Source organism: Protopterus annectens, chromosome 3.part1 (assembly GCF_019279795.1).
Source record: "Protopterus annectens isolate FY-2018-M chromosome 3.part1, PAN1.0, whole genome shotgun sequence".
NCBI lineage: Eukaryota > Metazoa > Chordata > Ceratodontiformes > Protopteridae > Protopterus > Protopterus annectens.
This window is the reverse complement of record NC_056732.1, coordinates 453,206,829-453,232,064: the sequence shown is the minus strand read 5'-3', so window position 1 is coordinate 453,232,064 and position 25,236 is coordinate 453,206,829. Positions and strand designations below refer to the sequence as shown.

At 36.9% G+C, this 25,236-nt stretch overlaps 1 protein-coding gene across 8 annotated transcripts in view; it reads right to left on the bottom strand.

The window, feature by feature from the left end:
• Window positions 1-5,371: 5,371 nt before the first annotated feature.
• The window catches only part of NUB1 (negative regulator of ubiquitin like proteins 1), a gene marked incomplete in the record, with an annotated part of 1,333,835 nt that continues 1,313,970 nt past the window's right edge, over window positions 5,372-25,236 (bottom strand). For 7 of the 8 annotated variants that reach the window (XM_044066904.1, XM_044066897.1, XM_044066900.1 and 4 more), the window contains 1 exon segment: window positions 5,372-11,421. In XM_044066904.1, the coding sequence (XP_043922839.1) occupies window positions 11,237-11,421 (185 nt within the window). 8 annotated transcript variants of the gene reach the window in all.

The following is a 25,236-nucleotide window of genomic DNA, read 5'->3' as shown; positions in this document are numbered from 1 at the left end:
AAAGGTCAGAACAAATGGAATCAGAGGAAGAGAACCGGCAAATGGAAATAGTTGATGGAGACTGTTTGCCTACTTACCATATTATAAAGAACACAGAGGGTGACTTTTCAATATGTAACTATTCTTCTATGTTTGTACCAACAGAATTGGCAAATCTTTTAGCCAAGGGCCTTACTTTTGTGCCTTTGAACAATATTAATATTACTAATTGTATTGTGGATTTGAAGTTGTATGTTCGGAAATTGAATTTGGCACTGCTTTTGGGGAACACTTTCCTAAGCAGTAAGGGTGGGCATAGAGTTCCTAGTACTTTTAATCCACCTTTACACAATAATTTAATGTTATATGAGAAAAATATGTGAATTGGATCTCAGATATTTCCACCATACAGGTAATAACAATAATAGGAAGAGTAACCTTACCACTGATGAAGCAGATTGGTTAAATTATTTGCGTGATTCCAATGTTCGAATCATGAAACCGGACAAAGGTGGGGGCCTGGTCTTTATGGACCAGGTAGACTACGTTAATAAAATGGAATCCATGTTATTAACGGATTCATATGAACATGTTTCACTAAACGAATATAACCAAGCCATTAATAGGGTCAAAGGTTACATTAATGATTTATTTCTAGAGGGGAAGATCGATTCTGATTTGCATAATTATTTAGTTATGCCCTCACCCATTGTGCCTATTCTTTTTGGAATACCAAAAACTCATAAAGACTTAATAGACCCCCCCCCCCATTTAGGCCAATTGTGAGTGGAAAAAATAGTGCGACTTATGCCTGTGCCAAAATGGTTGATAAGCTTCTTAAAAAATATGTCACCCTTGAACCAACTATCTGTAGGGACTCATGGTCATTTTTGCAGAAAATTAATGAGTTTCCTTTTAATGAAAAAGTTAATCTATTGACAATAGACATTAGGGACCTCTATACTTCGATTCCACAGGATTTAGGTATTGAATGGGTATCATTGAACCTTAGAAGGTTGAATGTCCCATCTTCTGAAATTTGGCTTATAGAGGAATTATTGAGTATAGTTCTTGCCCATAACTTTATTGTGTTTAATAACAAATTCTACCATCAAAAGAGAGGGGTAGCTATGGGCTCCCCCTGTGGATCGAGCTTTGCCAACTTGGTCATGAGTTTTTGGGAGAAAGAATTTGTACTTGTGGAAACAGATCTAACTTCCAAAATAAAATTTTACACCAGGTACCTGGATGACATTTTCATCCTATTGGAAGGAGATATGGAACAGGCAAAACAACTTATTGAATATTTTAATTCGACCACTCAATTTCTTGAATTTACGTTTAACTATGATGTGAAAGAAATTGCATACCTTGATGTTCTCCTTACGAAAAACCTAGTGTCCCAAAGGTATGAATCAAAAATCTTTAGGAAGTCTTCGTATTCTAACACTTCTACATTTCACCAGTGCCCACCCTTTATATCAAAAGAAGTCAGTGGTGAAAAGCCAGGCTGTTAGGGCAGCAAGAATGATTAGTAATACTGAAGACTTCTTGGATGAATGTAGAAATCTGAAAGATATGTTCCTTAACAGAGCATATCCACATGAATTTATAGACAATATATTGGAGGAGGTTAAAACCAAGAGAAATAATGTTTTTTATAAACCTATATTAGTTGAAGGTACCACTTCCACTACTACCTCCACTATAAGCTCTGTTCTGGATACATTACATCCGATAGATGAGAGAGATTCATCTTTACCTTTTGAATATAGCCTTACCTTACCTATTGCTCCAATTTTACTTCATTAAAGAAAACTCTTTTGAAAAATTGGAGCATTTTGAAGGAAAACAAGGATGTAATATCTAGAGTAGGTACTGCACCTAAATTTACAGTTAGGCATGATATGAATTTTAAACAACTTTTAGATGGTATTAATAATAGGCCCAGTATTATTAATGGCCAAAAGAAAATGACTACTTGTGGTAATTGTCCCTATTGTAAGTTAATAATTATAGGAAATTCTATTAATATACAAGATTTTACTTTAAAAAGTAAATTCAAAACTAACTGCAATTCTAAAATGGTTGTTTATGTGGCTAAGTGCCAGTTATGCCCATGTTTTTATGTGGGCAAATCTATTCGACGACTTAGGGATAGGATATACGAGCATACCTACAACATTAGAAAAGGGTCCCTCGATAACGCTTTAGCTAAACATGTGTTTGAATTCCCTACACATAGTTTTAAATTTTGGATATTAGATCAACTTATACCAAATATTAGAGGTGGCCCTATCGAATTGCAGTTAGACCGCCTGGAATTACTATGGCAAATTAAATTATTCTCATATTGTTCGCCTGGTTTGAATGATGTTTGTTCAATTATGGCTATTTTAAAATTACGTAGCCTTTCCAGGTAGTCAAGTTTAAGAATGTTATGAGGCTTATGTATTTTGTCTCTATATACATATTTTTTTCAATATGTTTTTCATAGGTAATTCTTCATTAATACTTAAATATTTTTAACATATTATTTTCAATATGTTTTAATTCTTTAGTTTTATGAAATTAAGTGCTTATTTACTATGCACATAAGAAGGCTTTATAGAATTATACAATATTTTATATAATTGAATATAATATGGTTATTTTTTTAATAAATATATAGTAAATAATTTATGGTAGGACTACTATCTATTTGTTAATATTATTATTTTTATACATATACAATGTGGTTTATATATATAGAATGTTTTTCTAATATTTGTGCATATTATATAATAATATTGACTAGGGAGAGTTTATTATTATTATGATTTTAGTATTTTTACCATTTAAGTCTATAGATGTATATTAATATATTAATACTTAGAGATACATATATATAAAGGTTGTCTTGTTTTGTTTTAAAACAGGACGATTGTGATGCTACACCTTTTAATTTGAATTGAGCAAGGGGCGTAATATCAGCTGACCATATGAAGGTTATATAAATGGTGTGTTTTCACTTGTTTAGTTCTCTGAAGAAGTTTGTACATTGTGCGTACGAAAAGCACTTAAGACTATTTGTTTTTGTTCAATAAATTGTTCCTATGGACTTTCTGGGCAGCCTTTCGTGTTTTACCAGCCAAGTTTGTGTATTGGTTTCAGTATCTCAAGCAGTATAACAAAGTCAGGTAGTTACACACAGTGTACACAAGCACCAAAACGCTTCCCAATCTTTAAATCCTAACACTTTAGTGAAACAGACTCAAAAGTAATGCATTTTTTCTCACAAAACCAGTCCCAGTAGTCAATAATAAGCCCAGTTCTAAAAATAGCAGTTTCTGGCACAAAACTTCTGACATTAAACTGCCAGCATTCTTCAAGAAATATATCTAAAATGTTCATAAAGCCAATTATTTTCTGTGTGGAAGGGTTCCCCTATCAGACTTAACTCCCCAAAATAAAGCCTGTGGTCAATTGCTGTCTCTGTGAAGCACCTCAGTTGTTATTCCTTGAGGAGGCAAGAAAGTTCTGAATTGTCACTTGGAATGTTTATTTCCTGCCACAAATGGGATGTCCAATCAGCATTCAGAATGAAGGTGTGGGAAGGAGCCAGAGCTTTGTGAACTTGGCCAGTTGCATCCTGGGCAGTATACAATACAAACAGCAAAAGGCTACTGCGGCAGTGAGAATGATGAACATTTTTGCAGCACCAGTAAATATAGTAAAAAACACAACCAACCTCTGGTGTTTTGTGGTGAATTGGGTAATCAGTGAAGAAACATTTTATCATGACAAATTATCAGCCCCTGCATAGAAAGAAATCTCCTGACTTCAAAGTAAAAGGAGGGATTCATTTATAAAATGACTGTTCTCTCAGAAAACACAATGATCACAAGTAAGTATAAACATGCTATAATGTTTCACTGACTGTCTACGCTTCAGAAAACCTGTTGAACGGTGTCAGCAAAGACTGCTTTTTCCATAACTGTGGCAAACTGTTACATGAATTTCTCCCTACATCTGCAAAAGGGCAGCCTTGCTTGTCAGGTTGGGAAGTACTACTGAGCAAAAAATCTAAGCTAAAGATCCTCTCCTTGACAGCGTCTACAACCCAGTTATTACGACTAAACTGTGACAGCAAGAATGATGAATATATATATATATATATATATATATATATATATATATATGTGTGTGTGTGTGTGTGTGTGTGTATATATATATATATATATATATATATATATATATATATATATATATATATATATATATACATATATACATATATATATATATATATATACATATATATATATATATATATATATATATACATATATATATATATATATATATATATATATATATATATATATATATATATATATATATATATATATATATATATATACATATATATATATATATATATATATATATATATATATATATATATATATATATATATATATATATATATATATACATATATACATATATATATATATATATACATATATATATATATATATATATATATATATATATATATATGTGTGTGTGTGTGTGTATATGGGTCTACTTGATATGGCCGACATTTCAGAATGTCGAAGACAATATGGCAGAGACCACATGAACGACATTCAAAATGTTGACCATACCAAAAAAACCCCAACAAAATCTTACCTTCACGATGCAAGAAGGGGGGCTATGCTGCCCTGCACCCCCCCATGGTGGGATCTGCCCCTCCACACCCCTAGAATTTACATATACCAACTCGACATCACACTACAGTGCGGAAGATGGAAATCTTTCCATTCCACACTGTTTGGAGATGCCAGTTCCACATGGTCGGCATTTCGAACGTCGATCATATGGTCTCGGCCATATGGTCTTCGACACTCTGAAATGTTGACCATGTGAAGGGGACCCATATATATCATTGGTGCTGCTGATTTTATGTGACATGAAGCATCCAGAAAGTTTACAGGTTCGGCATGTAACCCCAGTAACTCCACATGGGCAAAGGAGTTAATCTGGTTTGATGACATGAAGTACAGCTGGCAAAAGATTAAACACAATCCTAATAAAGTCGCTTAAATTTCATATTCTCCTAGATCTCTCCTGGTAAAGTATCTCCAACAGTATGGCTGCATGACTAACAAATGGAAAAAAAAATGAATTACTGACATGAAAGTAGGTCAAGTGTCCAAGAATCTCAATGCCTCAGTTCTTGACCTAGCTTTGTTATTACATACCTCCTGTGAGCGGGTCATGTCTAAACTGTCCAGATTAGCACACCTGCAATGTGAACAGAAAGAAGAGGATGGACAAAGAAAACAATCAAGTAGAAGCCAAGTTCTTATAGGTATAGCATTTCTGACAAGAAACACAGCCCACATTTATTCATGCAACAGATTAATTTATTACTTTTGAATACAATAACATTAACGAAACCATTAATATAAACAATATAAACAAAGGAAGGAAAGTTATTGAATGCTTGAAATTTTTTTACCACTCAAAATAGATTTGAAGAAATGATTTTTTTATCTTACAAACAATGTTAGTTTTTGAAATATATTGTATATAAAATCTAGAAACCAGTCTTTAGAAATGCTCATTTTTCTAACCATTAAACTTACATGGTCAGTAATTGTGATCTGTAAAAAGCACAGTTATGTCCTAGGTCTGTTATTACTCTCATGTCAGTTTCATATGTGATTACCTACTTTTACCAGTGTCTGCTTTTTCAAATGAATAGATGTAACTACATGTACTAGGAAGTTTAAGACTGCAGAGCTCACCAAGCAACATATGTCTTCATGTACAGGAACATTCCCAGAGCTTGAGCCAGCATTGTGGGAGTCCAAAGACTCCAGACATAGGACAGCTAACTGACCTAAGGACAACTGTTAAATGTGGGTGGTCTCATTCTGGGCAGTGAGACCAAGCCCTCAGGATGCTGGCATGAAGAAAGCCCTGACACAGCTGCAGATTAATGACACTGAAGCAGAAAGTACTAGTAATAAATTCACATCAGGGCTGCTGGATGATGGCCCTCTCCATTCAAATTTGTCATAGGTGAGCTCAAGAACCACTGTAGCGGGTTGATGGCTCAAAGGCACAATTACAAAAATGAAATCTGCTGAGAGAGAAAAAAGTTTCTCAGTGTAAAAATGCAAGCAAAGGTGGAGTCAGGACAGCTGGATAACACTATTCATCAACGTGTGTCATATTTCACACTCATTTCCAGCCTGGCCTTGTCTGGTAAACAACTATATATTAGTGTAGGTCATAGTTGAACAGTGTGGACTGTTCTCCTATGTTTCTAAGGTTTGATTCATTATACAAACTACACTGTAACCTGGTCAGACACGTTAAGTTTTATATGGTTTACTATGTAGCTGTTTTGAGGGCCAGGTAGGTGGACAGATCTTAGGGGAACCTTCACAAAATAACACTCATATCACTCTCTTTTTACCTCAGCTGGTGACAACACAACAGAGTGGAACAGCTTTGTGATACCCCAGCACAGCCGTCCATATGAACTAGCATAAGCAATGGTTTAGCAAATACTTTCTATTGTACTACCATTTAGATCTACAAGCACAGAATTAATTTCTCCTTCTAAAGGAAACTTCATTCCCCCCTCTAAAAGGTTTCCAACAAACAGAGTAAAAATCTAGATAGGTATATATTACTGCCTCATGATTAGAACAGGTTAGTGAAACAATTTGCCACAATAGCTTTTGGAAACTTGAATACAACACAAGATGAGATATAAAATACTGTTCAATGTACTGATTCTATTATTTTCATGTAGAAAAATCCTTTACAATGAAAATACAGTTGTGCATCAACATAATGGCAGATCAGAAGATTGCTATAACAATAAACCATGACTTGTGAGTTTACCCATTGTAGGTATGTCTTTTTCCAGTCAGAATGTTGACAAAAGTGGCATCTTCCCTGCATGGAATTCCATACAGGAATGATTGCTTGAGGGAAGCTGTTAACAACTATGCACACTTCACAGAACAATGTGAATATGTAAAGTGTGTCTAAAACCACAAGTTAAGCAACATCACTCCCTTCCCAATAATGACAATATAAAAACTACTTTTTAATGTAAAACTGTATGTGCATGGCGGTATTCTTTAGCTTTAAAAACTTCTTTATCCATATTCAAAAATAAAGTAGCTTATTAGAAAGCAAGACAGTAGCAAATTTATATTGCAGGGTCAAAACCCTGTGTATATTACATAGGAAAATAGTAATTATAGCAGAACAGTATTTACTTTGCCACAAAAATGAATGCCTAAAATCTCATTATGAAAATAAAATATTACTATTAAAAAGGGAGACAGAAGTTTAATTCTGCAAAACAGTGACTGTATAGCGAAAGACCTTTCGTGCAACTATAAAACAAACTCTTGATTGTAAAATACTTTATAACAGAATAATATGGGAACCACGTACAACAGAATATATAAAGAAAATCTCATTGATGATGACAGTCATTAAGGATATTAGTTCAAAATGCTTTGCCCTTCTAGTAACCACTATGACATGTCAGTAAACAAAATATGGGAAACAGGCCAGTCAGCTAACCATCCTAATTTATGGATGAATTTCCAAAAATCATCAAACTTTACAGTCTACTGCAAACAGAGTTATGCGCCCAGTAAACTGTTTAGCAGTGGGTCTCAAATAGTGCCTTTAATGAAAGGAGTAGCAAATCCTCTTAGATACAAGGGGCTTGTTGGATGAAGCTTTACTTCTATCGTGCCTTCTTGAAGATCTATCATTATGGGTAAGTATAAGTACACCCAGCCATATTATCTTCTTGGGGAAGGTTACTGTAATAGCAAATCATAACACTCGGGTAGCATCACAATTTCTGTTCTCTGGGCAGTAAGTACATATTTCAAAGTGTTTCACAGAATTATTATTAGTAGCTGTACAAATATAGATCAAGAAAACTACTTGTAAATGTATAAGGAGCACAATCTACTAAGCTGTCTTGTGGTATAAGCTACAGTAATGCCTGTTAAGATATTTCCACCATACAGAGGAAATTGTTAGCCAAATCAAGAATGCAAATAATGCCAAGGCACTGATTAGTGCAATATATAAAAATATTTCCTTAAGAAGGCTAATCATTTCAAATCTTACAGACATTAACTATAAAACAATCCAGAGAGAACTCCATAGGCACTTATGCAGCATCAGTGCAGGTGCCTGCAGTAATAAAAGGTCTGTGTACATAAAAAGTTTGAAGACGTAACATGTAAAGCATCTGTGCTCTTTTTTTCTGTCTGAAGGCAGTAAAAAAAAGACTATTAAATCTTGAGCATATAAAATTACATATGCAAATGTTCTTTGTATAAATTACTAAGTACTATATTTTGTCTTTAGTATATAAATGTATATACAAAAAAGGCAAACTGGCATGCAAAACATAACTTCTTAAATTTATCCAAGTGTATATATCCAAAGGTATCTGCCAGTTTTGATGTATAGAGGGATGAAATCCTGATTACCACCCAGGTGACCATAGTTTGACTAGCAGCTTAGTTGCATGAAGGATCTGGCAGGGGTGAGGGAGCACAGGCAGCAACAGAGTTGCAAGCCTTCAAAGGAAGGACTAGAATAGTAGTCTGGGGTGGGCATTTAGTGCACCAAGCAGCTATATGGTGGTAACCTTCACTGGGCAAGTGTGTGCAGGTGTGTCGAGGAAGCTGTAATGGCCTACACTGTGATGTAAATCAGTCATCCCTATGTCTAGGGGAGTGTTTAGAATATACTTAAGCACTCATAGCTGGGATATGGTAAGGATAAAAACAGGCCTCTTGGCTGCCTAAATCATGGTCCCCCCAAGACAGCTCTTATCTTCATGGCTCTTGGATGACCCCTACAAGAAGGAACAAATGGGCAAAGTCCAACAAGAGACTACTTGGTGGTCAGCATGTATGGTATCAGAAGGGATCCAGAGAAAAAGTAGTAGTTGTCTGAACAAACCTTGAGCTATTATAAAAAAATACAGGGCTTAGTTGAAAGAATAAAGCCTTTTTGACAGATTTAAGCTGGCAAACTGAGCAAGGTTGTTGGACAGGTCTCGACTTTCAAAATAGGCATTTTTTTAAACTGTGTAGTTTCTGTGAAAAGATGGAACTGCTTCTCATATAATAACTTTATAAAGTCAGTGATAGCCAAAGCTGCCAAAAAAGAGTGTTTGTGACAAAGGCATTTAAGACTAGAACGTTTGTATCCCTGAGTAGGTTTTCTGACCTCAACTTAGAATGTCTTCAAATGATGATTTCTATCACTGCTGCTGTACTTTACTGGATCATAATAGTATTTAAAGTTTACAGTCATACAGTTTCAATAGTCACAGAAAGTTGAAACACTTCATCTTTCTCTTTAGTCAGATACATTTTACAAAGTAAACCAAATATGTCACAATACTCAAACCTGATAATAAACCATATATGCGGAATAGATACTGTCCCTAATTTCTAGTGTTAACAAATTACATACTACTATTTTCTGAACCTCTCCAACGATCTGCCATTCTCATTTAAAGAAAATGTTCCTGTGCACTTTAAAATAGAGGAGGAAAGCGTAGCCATGCTACGATTCAGACTTCAAATTAAAGTAAACAATTGAGTTAACTTTATCATATTTGCAGACCTGTATGTTGGAGGATGAATATCTGAGTGAATATTGTTTTGCCTCCATAAATCCAGGAAGTACTTAAGCACTGCAGGAATGCTCCCTACAGATGTGTCAGAACTTTAAGCATTTGTAATTTATCTTCTTTTAGGGGATGAAAGCTCGGGGTAATGCTATTTATCACTACAGTCAAAATCCTGAAAAGGTGAACTCAGGAACTGAAGCTGGGCAAAGTAGTCCATGTAATGCAATTTAATAAACAGGGAACAGAAATGATGCATAGAAAATGAAAATTCCTCTTCCAAAGAAGAAGAAGCGGGAGATGGACTCCTGGTCTTCTCCTTTTCCTTGATTGTTGTTGGAACAAACCAAGGTCCACTTTGATAAAACCTGAGCTCAGACATAACAATGGACCACAGAGAAAGTCAAAAACTCTCTCACTTCTTTCACTGTGAAGACTAAAGAAATTTTCTCCATTAATCCTTTGCACAATAGTATTTTTGTGTGCAAATTTTGGGCCTCAATAAAATAAGCTGTAAGCTCCTCTGTCAGGGAAATTTGTGGGTCACATACCTTTACTTCATACTCTTGTACAGACATTACAATGAAGGTGCCTGCTTCACATCACATTTCAGAGGCACCAACACTGACTGGCTTCAATACACCCTAGAAACTGACTGCATTTTCTTGTGTTGTGTAGGATAAAATAGTGCCAACTTTGCCATTACTAGTAGGTGGCTGAAGAAATACAGCTCTCTTTACGGAGTCAGCCCCCTTTTGTGAATGTTTTTTTGCATTCTTTGTCATTTTGGCTCTACCATGTATTATCCTTTGGCTTGTTTTTAAGGAACAGTAAATGATAATGAAGAAAATATCACAGAAACTGCTAAAACACAGATAACAAAGCAACTGTGCAGACAAAATTAATTATATAATTATAATGAATGTGACACAACATATTTATTTATTTGAAGTGAGGTGATGTAATGTGAGTGAATAGTGACAAGAATGGATGGGAAGGGAATATGGATTAACTTGGCATGTCTCTACATATATATATATATATATATATATATATATACATACATATATATATATATACATACATATATATATATACATACATATATATATATATATATATATATATATATATATATATATAGAGAGAGAGAGAGAGACTCGCATACAGCCTCACACAATCTAGAAAATAAGATATAAGCATTGAATATCTTGTTGACACCACTTTCACAAACCTGGCCAGAAAAATGACACCTATGAACTGGGTGACCTCAGATGTTATGATTTACTGTTAAAGTAACCCTCTCCAAAGAAGACCTGAACATTTACAAAGTATTTTGTACACTGACTGACAGAAAAATACAACAGTCTTCTCAAGGAAATTGGGTTCAAAACAGTGGAAAATTTAAAGCTATCTTATACTGTTGTTAAACTCTACTCCTGTACAAAACTCAGACTAGCTCTCATGCTTCCTTTATTGCTATTACGTATAAGCACTAATGTAATAAAAGGTTTTAAAAATGCAAAGAAAATGCAGCTTCAGTGTCAGTTAAAAGCTGACTTCCATTTAGGTGCCAGCAGTTTGAGAGTTCTCGATGTATGACTTGTACTTGGCAATTAGCTCTGCCTCCTCCTCTAGAGTGAGATCAAGATAGTCCTCTTCATGTTCTGGGATATCTGCTATTATTTCTTCTACAAGCTCTGTGTCCATTAGATCACTTTCCTCTGAAGCATGGGAGGAACTTTCAGCTGCTGTAAAAAGTACGCACAAATTAATCAACAAAAATGTGACACAGACTTTTGTCTGTAAGATTCCATTACTAGAATGCCTTCATATTCTATAATAAACATTTGACACTACAGCAAATAGATTATTTTCAGTCAAAACTACTTTATTACAGTCAGTATCACAAGACGGAACTCACTTTAAACTTCATTATTGCATTTTAATGCATTTCAAGTATGTTAATGATGGTTAGCCCAGAGTCAGAAATATATAATGTATGGTTAACATTAGAAAATTTATTACGCAGACTCATTTCACCTTCATAATGGCAATAAGCCATAACATGTAGGACAGGAAAGGTCTGTAATAACAAACTTGATATTATGTATGTGGCTGCAGCCATGTGCCCTGCTACATTTTAAGGTAGTACATTATATTGTATAGTATGTTAATGACCATTTCTGGTGGCATCTCATAACGACTCTTCACTGTGAAAGGGACACTGACTCAGGGAACTGTCTAGATAACAAATACAGTCAAACAGTAAATAAACTACCTTGTAGCTTATCACAATTTACTACGGTCACAGATGAGTTTAGATCACCAGAAGGGTATAACTCAATGCATGTGTTGGAATGTTTAATTGTCCTAACAAAAGCCATTTTGAATATATACAAACAACATTATGCAGTTCATATCACACAGGTGTTATTTTCCTAGCCCTCCCAAACCAAAGGAAGACTTTGTAATATACTTAAATACAGGAAGCATTATGAACAAGTGCCCACAACTACAGCATTACTCTGGCCATATCTAAGTTATGGCTAAAGTGGGTTGTTACCTTTCTATTTTACAAAAGTTATGTATTCACTATAACGTTCTATCTGTGTTGTCCATTTTCATTCTTCCTCAACTTTTGAGTTGGATCCAACTCTGCTGATCGTTCAGCTTGTAGAACACTGAAACTCTCAAGCTCCTCCCTTACCCATAATGCCTTAGTCAACTAACATACCTCAGATCTTGTTTGCTGGCCCTTAAGCCTGTAAGCATTATGCAATGATGAAACAACAGCGAAGCTTAAATAAAGGAACACTGGTTCCTTCAACATCTCTCACTGCTTCCAAAAGGCAAATATGGGAGGGGGGGGGGGGTTGGAAGAAGGGAAGCTGAGGAAGAATGAAAATGGACAAGAGAGATGGAATATTATAGTGAGTACAAAGCTTTTTTATCTGCTGTTGTCATTTTTATTCATTCCTCATCTGTTGGGACAGAGTTCCCAGCTACCTATATCATGGGAAGACTCTAAGGAAGGATGTTCCTAAGTGCCACTGAGCCAAAGGTTGCACTTTCCCTAGACACCAGTTACAATTTGTAATGAGCAATTATGGCATGAAGATTAGCCCAAGCTGTGGTTGCACAAATATCATCCAATGAAGACCTAGCTAAAAAGGCTAAAGAAGTTGCCATAGACCTGATGGAATGAGCTTCTGCTGGCTTTGGTAAAAACAATTTTCCTACACAAATGTAATACAATCAGTTAGCCATTTAGCTAAAGTCACTTTAGAAAATGGTTTGCCTAATTTTGACTCCAAAAAAGAAACAAGTAACTGTTCTGATTTTCTCAAATTTTTGGTTCTATGTAGATAAAACCACAATTGTCTGTGAACATCCAAAAGGTGTAACATATACTCTACTTTATTAGAGAAATTTAGAAAGAAAAGTGGGAGGATGATAACCTGATTAATGTTAGATTCTGACACCATCTTAGGAAGAAAGGAGGGACTGGTTTGTAAGGATATCCTATACATATGAAAAATCAAATAAGGAAGCTTGGAAGACCGAGCCTGTAGCTCTGAAACTCTTCTAGCGGAGGTAATGGCCACTAAAAAGACAGTTTTCCAGGTCAAAAAATTTAGTTCACACAGAGTTGATGGTTCAAACAGAGATTGTGTCAATGATTATAAAACATTATACCATGACCCCCCATTAATATTCCAAAACGTGCACGCTGATTGGCCAGCGTGCATGTTGTAAATCGACTTATACTAATGGAAAAAGGTCCGGTCGCCCGGACTTTTTCCATTACTATAAGTCTCTTTTAAAACACTGTCTCGCTATGTTAAAAGAGTTTAACATAGCGACACAGGTTTAAAAAAAGCAACAGAGATCTCCGTTGCTTTTTTTAAAGCTGTCTCGCTATGTTAAACTCCTTTAACATAGCGACACAGTGTGTAAAAAGCAACGGAGTTTTTGCTTTCTCCGTTGCTTTTTTTTTAAAACCTGTCTCGCTATGTTAAATGGGTTTAACATAGCGAGACAGCTTTAAAATAAGCAACGGAGATCTCCGTTGCTTATTTTAAAGCTGTCTCGCTATGTTAAACCCATTTAACATAGCGAGACAGGTTTAAAAAAAAAAAAAAGCAACGGAGAAAGCAAGATCTTCGTTGCTTTTTACTGTTTCGCTATGTTAAATGGGTTTAACATAGCGAGGCAGCTTTAAAATAAGCAACGGGCATCTCCGTTGCTTATTTTAAAGCTGTCTCGCTATGTTAAACCCATTTAACATAGCGAAACAGTAAAAAGCAACGGAGATCTTGCTTTCTCCGCTGCTTTTGGCCACAGCTCTGATGTACTGCGTAGGCATGTGCAGTACATCAGAACAGACGCAGAATACCAGACAGCTGTGGAAGGGCAGCAAAAAGGCATTATACAATGCCATTATTTAAGAAAAGTAATTATTTCTTTTCTTAAATAATGTCATAGTATAATAGCAATAACCCACTTCTGGGTGTGGGTAATGCAGGATTTAAAACAAAAAGTAGAGCCAGCATACAGTATTCCAGAATTTATTGTAATGAAATAAATTAGACCATTACAATTTGAAAAACAGACCGGTTTCGGCAGGAAAAAACACAGCCTTCCTCAGTGTTAATTACATTCATTGTGGTGAGCAAAGGTATATATACACACTCATCATTAATCTGATTGGTTCAATCAAAGATTTCCATTAAGACCAGTGGGAATAATCCCCCTAGTTTGATTATCCACTTCTTTTCCTTGGTGTTTAAGAAAGAATGCAGCCCAGTTTTGTTGTGCTTGTTACCAAAAATTCTATCAATTATGATAAAAGTAAATTTGGCAGAAGCATGTATTAAATGATGTTTGTACAATGTATTATTCTGTCTCTTGTTTTTTTATGTTGCTGATATGTTCAGAAATCCTAATTCTTAGCGGTCTGGACGTTTGTCCGACATAAAATGAACCACAATGTCAGGTAGCCAAATAAATAACCCAGTCAGTACTGCAGTTTGCAAAAAATTTGAGATCATAAACTACTGGGCAATTTCTACTGGAAAATTGTTTTGACTTATTGATCTTGTCACAGTTTGTACAGTGCCCACAAGGGTAACAGCCTGTCAGTGGATCCCCTGTCAATGTTGTTTGGATCATATTAGAGTTGTCCTTCCTATTCCCATGTTTGAAATGATTGAAAAAAGACCCCAAGTTTTTTTCCTTTGCGAAAGGAAAAAAGACATTTGTCTGGTATAAGACTTGATATGTCTGGATCATATTTGAGAATGTTCCAATGCCTATGCACACTATCAATCAGATGATTGGAGTTCCTAGCATAAGTAGTCGTAAATCTCAAGGTGGAATCTCTGTTTGGTTTATGCTGATTATACTTCATTAGATTACCTCTGTCAAAAGAATCAACCATATTGCTTGCAGCTAAAACATGCCCCATACCGTATCCCCTGGATTTGAATCTATTGGTAAGGTCTCTCCTGTGAGTCTGAAAAGTGGATTCATTGGAACAAATGCGTTTGATTCTAATGAACTGAGATTTTGGAATGTTACATATAATATGGGGGGGATGAAAACTGGAGGCATGAAGAATGGTATTGTACTCAGGGTGTTTTCTGAAAACCTCAGTGGATAATGTGTTGTCAGACAATTTAGTAACAGAAACATCCAAAAAAGTAATGTTACTACGGTCATAATGGAGGGTGAATTCCAATCCCCAGGTGTTATTGTTCAAATATGTTAAAAAGTCATATAGCATGTGTAATTCACCTGTCCATACCAACCAGCAGTCGTCAAGGTAACGCCTCCAGATGTCGATGTGTGGTAAAAATATGTTGTCACAATTATAAATGATATGATGTTCAACAAAGGCCATAAAAAGATCCGCATAAATGGGGGCAAATGATGCCCCCATCGCTGTCCCCTTGACCTGCCAGTAGCATTTGTCTGAATAGAAAAAGACATTGCTAGTAAGGACTAGTTTGGCTAACTCGATCAGAAAAGAACTGAAAGTGGATGGATATAAACCTGACTTTTCCAACCAAAAGGACAGAGCCTCTAGGCCAGATTGATGTGGAATGTTGGTATATAAAGAACAGACATCCAGGGTACAAAGTAACCAGTTGTCTTCAAGCTGACTATCAGAAATAATCTGAAGAAAGCTTGTGGTATCATGTAATCTTGAGCGCACCATTCCCAATAAGGGTTTGAGATGTTTGGTAAGGAACAATGAAAGGGGTTCTGTGATGTAACCCCTTCCAGAAACTATGGGTCTACCTGGAGGATTTGAGAGATCCTTATGGATCTTGGGCAAGAAGTAGATATATTGGGTAGCAGGGTCCTTGACAATAAGTTGTTGTGCAATTTCGTTAGTTATAATACATTCATCCCTGGCCCAATATATGAAATCCTCAATATGTTTTTGGAATCTGGATGTGGGGTCAATGCTTATCAAAGAATAATATCTGGGATCAGACAATTGTCTGTTTGCCTCCTTGTCATAAGCACTCCAATTCAAAATGACAACAGCACCCCCCTTATCAGCCGAAATGATAACAATATTTTCATTGTTCTGTAACTCAAAGATGGCTTCATGTTCAGCCAAAGAGATGTTATTAAATTTAAAACGAATATCAGAACCTGAAAAATGAAGATCATTGAGAATATTCCTCTGAAACTGTTGTACTAGTGGATGCATAGGTGGGATGAATGTGGATTTGTGATAAATGAATCTTTCATTGCCATCATGACCAGAGTCACCAAAAAACAGTTTGAGGTTCAATGTTCTACAAAAAGAGACAACATCTTGAGCTAACAAATCCTCAGAGACCATAAAGCCTGGTACAAAAGACAACCCTTTATTTAGGACCAACAGGTGTATAGGGGACAATACAAAATCAGATAAGTTTAACACATTGTTACTCAATGGGATGTCTACTTCTGCATGACCATTTTCAGTAAACTTTCTATGTTTGTGATTCCTCCTGTGTTTTCTCCCCCCTCTTTTGTATTTAAACCTAAAGGGATGGTGTTTGGATTACATTTGGGGGATGGTGACCTGGATGTGGACTGAAACTCACTGTCTGTGCCAGAAGATATGTCCTCAGTAGAGGATGCAGGGACTATACCTGCCTTTTTAAGAATAGAGCGGGGTCTTTTCCTTTTCGGGATTCTCTGAGCCCTTGGTGTAAATCTAACCTGTTTGGTGCTATTGACAAATGGATTATTGCTTAAATAGTCACCCTCATCTCTCTGAAATTTCTTCAATTTCCTAATCCGTAATTGGTCCTCCAATGTTTTGAGGTCATTAGCTATTTTGTTTAGTTGTGTTTTAAAAAATGTTTCACCTTCAAAGGGTTTAAGGTCAACCACTAGCTTGGAAACTGTTTGAATTTCAGAATCAATGATTCTATCATAAAATTTTGATAAGGTTTCCACAAAAGATGTGGAAGCTTACTGCTGAATGGAGGACCACTGATCCATAAGTTCTTGGTCAGCATTAGAAACCAAAGGCTGGATCCGTACTCTCAACCCTCTAGGGGTGATGCCTTTGGCCAAATAGGCTTTAAATAATTTGGAATGCCAGATGTTTGACCTGAGTGTTTTTAAATGGCCAAAAAGATTTTGAAATGCTACTGCGCATTTGGTTTCAGAATCAGACTGATCGATGGTCGGAGTTTTGTCAGCTGAAAGAGAGCCAAGGCCAAATATTCTGAGATCCTCTCTATCTGCAGAGAGACCTGTCGGGACCAAACCACACCAACCGTGGGTAAATCCCGCATTACCCACACCCAGGCGTGGGTTATTGCTATAATATTTAAATCCCATGGAGAAGTGCGGTCTTTTAAAGGGGGGCTATGAAGAAAAGTTCTTCTTAGAAAGGCTTTACAAAGTTAGAAAGTAGCTAAATATGAATATTTATTCCTCCTGCTTGTTTGGCTTGCTTGCTGTACTCTGCCTGAATATTGCTGATCTCTGTCTGCATTTTATTTTGAACTGAAGTTTTTCATTTAAGGTTTGATTACTTCTATTTTATATCTTATTCTTGTACTACATTTGTTTTGTTTTAAATTTTCTGTTCTGTTGGAGTTTTAAGAGGTCTTAGCTAGGGTCAGTTAGAAAAGTTAGAAAAGAATTCCTTTGCAAACAGTGAATAATATCGGCTAATTATTGGGAGGAGCTCAGAAATAGCATTCCTCATTTATCTAGAGATCTCTCTATTTAGTTGTAGTGCTTGTTGCTGATCTCTGCCTGCATTTTATTTTTCCCACACACCTGCCTAACTATTGTATTTTTAAACTTGGTGGCTTTTGAGTTGCCTGCCCCTACTATAAATCTGATTTTGGACACTCCTCCCAGTCCCATCTCATCAGCTCAGTCTACTGAGTACAAATAAATCATTTGGGAATGCCCACCCTCTTAATTTCTTAACCTTGAGTTATCTTCTGGTTCCTCCCTTCCCACTTAACTAAAAAATTGGACTTTATTCCGCTGCTTTTACTGTATTTGTGTGTTTTTCCTACTTTACTGCTTTATTTTGCTTTTGCTGCTTGTTCGTAAAAGTGTTTAATTGCATTTATACTGCTGCATTTACTAATGCTTGTTAGTAGCCTGATTAAACTGTAACTATTGGTCTAAGCCCCTTAGTATTGGTTTAAACACTTGAGCTTCAGGCCAGTTGTATACATTAAGAAGGTTTATAGACTACACTCGTGTGGCAGAAGAGGTAGCTTACATCCTTCTAAGTTGAGAATTGCTGGTTGAATGCTTAGCGTGTCTGTTATTCTAAAAGTGTCTTAGTTCTGGTTTAAGAGCTTGGGCTTCAGGCCAGTTATTTTACATTAAGAAGGTTTGTGGTCTACACTCTTGTGGAAGGACAGGGTAGCCTCTGCCCTTCTGAGCTGGGAGCTACTGGTTGAAGGCTTATTGTCCCTGCTTATCCAAACTGTTTTTTTTCTGAAATGGTTGCACTTTGTTTTCTGTAGCATAGACTAGATTTAGACCTGCTGAATCTAGTTCTGTTTGTATAACCTGAGCACTAAACCAGGCCATCTTTTGTTGGACAGCATTCCCCTACACCCTAGTGGCAGGAGTGCACAGTTAGAGCTCATCTGATTGAAGGTTGTTGGAACAGGGCTCAGTTTTGAGCTTTTTTTAGTTAATTTGTTTAAATCAGTTTGCTGTCATTTGCTACATAAGCACTGCCTTTTCTCAAGTTTGCACTTGTTTTAGCAAAGCTACACAGAGTTTGGTGACCAGCTACCTACTGTTCTGCTGTATTTATCTGATCAATCCAAGGCACCTGCTGATCTCTGCAAAATTTAAGTAGAATTTTTTCACAGCATGTTGCACCTTTGAACTGTATTTTTAACATATCACTGCTTAATTGAACTGCTTTTTCTGAAATTGCTGGACTTTGCTGTAGCATAGAATAGATTCAGACCTGCTGAATCTAGTTCTGTTTGTATAACTTGAATACTAAACCAGGTCATCCTTTTTAGAGAGGTTTCCCCTGCACCCTAGTGGCAGGAATGTGCAATTAGAACTCATCTGATTGAAGGATGCAGGAACAGGGCTAAGTTTTGAACTTTTTTATTGGCCAATTTGTTTAAATCAGTTTGCTACATAAACACTGAGTTTGCGCTTGTTTGAGCATTGCACACTGCCACTCAGTGGTGAGCACTTTTGATGGTCATGGACACAAACACTTTTGCCTGCAAATTTTCCCTTAGTACTTTGCTGGAGCTCTACTGGTGACTATCCCTCACTTGACAGGTGATGCATTCAGCGAAGCTCCTGAAGTACCAGCATCAATACTACCCACCAGCCCTTATTATTTTCTGTCCACTTCTGTTCTCTTCCTTACCTGGTCCTTCCTGTCCCCTACCTGTTTTCTGACAATATCATCTCACCTAGTAATATGGAGGGACAATTTCCCACAGTTTCTCCAGCCAGCCTGGTTGACATGGGCATCGTGAGGCAGTGTAGCAATTGCCTCATGTACACTGACAACCTACTTCTAGTCCACAAAAATGTCATTATATGAGAGATGCATCTATATCAAGAACGTAGAATCCAGGCTCTCTTGCTCACCAGTCAGTTCATCTGATATTAGGTAGGTTGTCAGCATGCACACCTCACCTCCTGCACCTACCAAACTAACAACACATAAATCTACATATGTGGGGGTCCTTACCAGAAGCTTATCTAAACATCAGAAACCTCCCAAACACAAGCATGCTTCACATAACACATCCACTGCAGAACACAGTACACATAATATATTACACACTAGTGTCTCACCAGTCAAGCCCCTAAGATATAACCCAAAAACAAACATCTTAGTCATAGGCGACTCAGATGTGAGGCACATAGATGTCCCTCTCACCAGGTTGGATAAGGAAAAGGTCACAGTCAACTGTCTGTCAGGTGCCAAGATTCACCTTATCACACACGCACTCAAGTCTCTCAACAGACATTACTCCAAGTCTGACAGTCCATGTTGGTGTGAACGACTTGAGATACACCTCACTGGACTATATGAAGAGAGACATGACAGAGCTCTATGAATACGCTTCTCAGGCAGGTATGTCCCTAGCATTAAGCGCATTTTACTTTCACCTTGGATGATACTTCAATACAAGCAAAAAATGATTGACTTCAATAATTGGCTTAGCTTCTGGTATCATTCAAAGGGAATCCAGCATGTGTTAGCCTGGGGCGACATGGCTGACAGACCTTAATGCTTTGCCAGATATCGTCTTCATTTATTTATTTTATTTATTTATTTTACATTTGTTGACTGGGATTGTCTGACTCAGCTGAAGAGCCCTTTTTCAGCAGAGGCCTGGGGAGAAAAGCTCAAACATTTTAAACAATTTTCATTATAAATTAGCATTAAACAGCAATGTTACAGTATTATTACAAGGCATTAAGTAGGAATACAATGTTATACAGTTTCAATAATCAGGAGTATAGCAAAACTATTTCAAGATGTATAAAAAGAAATATGTCATTAACATGAATATAGTTTTTGGGGTAAGTGGTAACAAAAACCCAGTTTTATCATAATGTCGTTGCATGAAGACAATTACAACAGAATGTTTCTCTGAGGCAAATTGCTTAATAGATTTTTAGAAGGCAGCAGAAAGAGTAGTCAAGGAAGATTAGAGAGAGCTAGAGAGAAGAGTGAGTTAATGGCAGAACGCAGATTAAGGTATAAGAAGTAGGGGATGTTTAAGGAGGGAGAGTGCAATGGCAGAACCAGTGGCTTTTAAAGTGCTCTTTGGTGGCTGTCTTAAATTTAGGATCTGTAAGGGTCCTGATTTCTAGTGGGAGCCTATTCCAAGCAATAGTAGGGTGATAGCTGTACATGTTGCGTCCAAATTTAGACTTGGGTTTGTAGATTTGTAGTAGGTCTTGGTTAGAGCTTCGGAGATACCTGGAGGGAGAATAATGGTAGATGAGAGGGGATAGTGCTGGGCATTAGGAAGGCTGGTATAGGATAGCATAGGTTCATAGGCTAGTACTAAGCTAACTGCCCTTGCAAGCCATTTTAAGCCTAGCCAATTATCCCTAGAGAGACTCGAACCTGCACCTTGTGTTTGTAAGGCAAACACCTTAACCCTGCACCTTGTATTTGTAAGGCAAACACCTTAACCATTAGGCCACCCTCCCAACTGCATGGATGACCTGGAGCTGAGAGTGAAGAAGCTGGTGGGGTAATTCAAGCCAGTTTATGTGTTTTAGAGAGAGACAGTGATGGGATTTGTAGGTTTGTTGGGCTAGAGGGCCTTGTTGTAGGTAGATTCAAGTTTGGCCAGGAGTGCCGAGTTAAGATTTGTGAGAATTTGAGAATTGTACATTAGACTGGGTAGAAGGTAGGTAAGAAAAAAGAGTAATCTTGGCTTCAGAGGTAAGAATTTCTTGTTACGGTAAAGGAGCCCTAGTTTTGAATGAGTCTTTTTGATACAGTTATTAAAATGCAAGTCAAATTTAAGCTGATTGTCGATGGATACGCCTAAGAGCTTAGTGCTGGATTCTACCTGAATGGGAGTGTTAAAGGATGTATGGAAAAGGAGGGTTTAATATTTTTTAACTTTTTAGGTAGGAACAGTAACAGCTTTGTTTTTTTTTTCATGGTTAAGGATGAGCTGTTTGTTGCAGAGCCTTGTTTCAACTAAGTTAAAAGACGCCTGAGTAGCTGAGAAGAGCTTAGAGGGAGAGTTAGCTGGGTGAGGGGAGGAGCTGAGAGCTCGGATCCATAGCTGGTAAACCATGCCGGTTCGGATCCGATATCGGATCCATACCCACAGGTTGCAGACAAATGAATCTCCTACTTCAGATGTGATGTTATAGCGAGGTATACACAGGTATTTGCAGTAAGATAAAAACAGTTAAAAGGAAACCACAAACAGAAAAACAAAATGATTACAGCTAAGAGACAGTTGACACTAGGGTAGTGACTAACTTATAGATGACAAAGAGAGACAGAGACGAGGTTTCTAAACAGGTTAGTATGAGGGGGGGGTCTCAGTGGTATGCAGGTATCCTGTACAGTAGACAAAGTAAGACTAATTTGTGGTATGGGCTTAGAACATACTTTTAGTGTAAACCGGCTATACAATAGAGCACAGGCATAATTCCAGGAGTTGGAGCAACATCAGTAAAGGTAGACACAGTCTTGAAGGAGGACACTTTGCTTTTAAAACCTAGGAAAAACAGGAGGGGAGAGAGTGTGTTGAATATGAAAGCTAGGGGAAAAAAACAGAAGTACATGCAACTACTGATAACAGCTAGAGAGGAGTTAGTGGAGATAAAATATGAAAAATACAGAAATAAAGTACATATGATATTAACTTTACAGATTAGAGCAGTAACAAAGTGAGACAAAAGTTCAGTAACTTACTTCTGCTATAACACTTTGACATAACAATGGTAAAACTACTAACCATGATGTCTAAGTGTAAAACAACTGACAAAAATGTCTGCTGTAGTTCATGTAGTAAACGTGCCATTTTGTAGTTGAAATAATCAAAATGAGATATGAGAATATAAACAGAAGTTATATACTTTAACTCTTGAATTCTACAAGCCAGGTTAAGGAGTTAAAACAATTGGCAGTCTCACGGCAACAGAACTTAGAGCTAAACAAAGTGAGCTATACTTCACATCCATAAGACTGCTGCTAAAAGTATTTGACAGAGGTCATGCCATAAAGCAGTCACTGTACAAGTTAAATGCCCAATAATGAAATACCTAGATTCTACAAATCAACTGTCACCAGTTAACACTGCTAAAGAAATTCAAACTGCAATCTACAGATATATGGTAAAAGTGCACAATAGAGCAAACTGTACTTAAGTAGAAATATATCCAAAAGCAGATAAAAAAATAACATATATCAATTTATGTACAGCCTTTCACTTGTGTGGCATGAGACAATAACTCAGCCAAGCCATGACTTTGCAAATATTTATTTTACATTTGTTGACCAGGTTTGTCCAGCTGAGCTGATAGCACTTTTTCAGCGGAGGCCCGGAGTGAAAAGCTCCACAGTTATTTACATTAAACAAAATTGCACAAAGTATTAACAATGCCTACAAAACATATCTAACATTCTATCTAGAGAAAAAAAGTACAATCATTGATAACTTGTAAAGGAATTATGTTGATATTACATTTAGGAATATATTAACAGAGAGAGAAAAAAATAACGCAATCGTTGTAGATACAGCCCTGTAGTAGTTATATGAAAAGATATGCAGGGGAGTATATTAGTAAGGCTGAATAAGAGGAAGTGAAAGAGTAAAACAATGCAGTTAAGGGAGAAAGATAGTTATAGAATGTGAGACTGAAACAAGTAGGAGGCTGACTGAGGAGGATGGAGGTTTAAGGGGGGACAGTAGATCTGTCACCCCTGGGATTTCGGTTACTTGCTAAGTCTCTTGACACCCTCGCAGTGCCTTTTTCAGGCAATTTTGCAACATCAAAATTCCCAATGTAAAAATACCCTCTAAAAACAACCTTGTGGTTATGCTGCTAAATGCTAGGACTCTAAACGAGAAAGTGGACTTGCTGGAAGCAGTCCTCACCTTGGAAGATGCTGACATTTGTGCAGTCACTGAAACCTGGTTTAGGGCTGCGTAAAGCACCCCAGCTATACCAGGTTACACTTCCACACGTTTAGACCACAAACTGAAGGCATGAGAAGTAAAGGAGGTGATGTATTTATTTATTTATTTTACATTTGTTGACTGAGATTGTCCGACTGAGCTGAAGAGCCCTTTTTCTCCAGAGGCCCGGGGAGAAAAGCTCCAATATATTATACAATTTTCATTATAAATTAGCATTAAACAGCAATGTTACAGGATTATTACAGGGCATTAAGTAGCAATACAATGTTATACAGTGTCAATAATCAGGAGTATAGCATAACTATTTCAAGATGTATAAAATGAAATAGGTCATTAAGATGAGTATAGTTTTTGGGGTAAGCGGTTACAAAAAACAGTTTTATCATGATGTAGTTCCATGAAGGCAAGACAATTACAATAGAATGTTTCTCTGAGACAATATGCTTAATAGATTTTAGAAGGCAGTAGAAAGAGTAGTCAAGGAAGATTAGAGAGAGCTAGTGAGAACAGTGAGCTAAGGGCAGAAAGTAGATTAAGGTATGAGAAAGTAGGGGATGTTAAGGAGGGAGAGTGCAGTGGTAGGACCAGTGACTTTTACAGTGCTCTTTGGTGGCTGTCTTAAATTGTTTAGGGTGTGTAAGGGTCCTGATTTATAGTGGGAGCCTATTCCAGGCAATAGTGGGGTGATAGCTGTACATGTTGCGTCCAAATTTAGACTTGGGTTTGTAGATTTGTAGTAGGTCTTGGTTAGAGCTTCGGAGAGGTCTGGAGAGAAAATACTGGGAGATGAGAGAGGATAGTTCTGGGCAGCAGGAAGGCTGGTATAGGATAGAATGGATGATCTGGAGCTGAGAGAGAAGAAGCTGGTGGGGTAATTCAAGCCAGTTTAGGTGTTTTAGAGAGAGACAGTGATGGGGTTTGTAGGTTTGTTGGGAAGCACATCTAGCTACGTTGTTGTAGGTAGATTTGACTTTGGTCAGGGATGTTGAGCTAAGATTTGTGAGAATTTGAGAATTGTACATTAGGCTGGGTAGAAGGTAGGTAAGAGAGAGTAATCTTGGCTTCAGAGGTAAGGAATTTCTTGTTACGGTAAAGGAGCCCTAGTTTTGAATGAGTCTTTTTGATACAGTTTTAACATGCAAGTCAAATTTAAGCTGATCGTCGATGGTTATGCCAACAAGCTTAGTACTGGATTCTACCGGAATGGGAGTGTTATGCCTGAGTAGCTGTGAAGAGCTTAGAGGGAGAGTTGGCTGTGGTGATGACTGTAGTCTCATCTGCGTATTGCACTAAAGATGACTGAGGACAGGAGGTATAGAGCTGATTAGTAAAGATATTAAAAAGTAAAGGCCCTAAGATAGACCCTTAAGGTACACCCATTTTGACAGGGAGAGGAGGGGA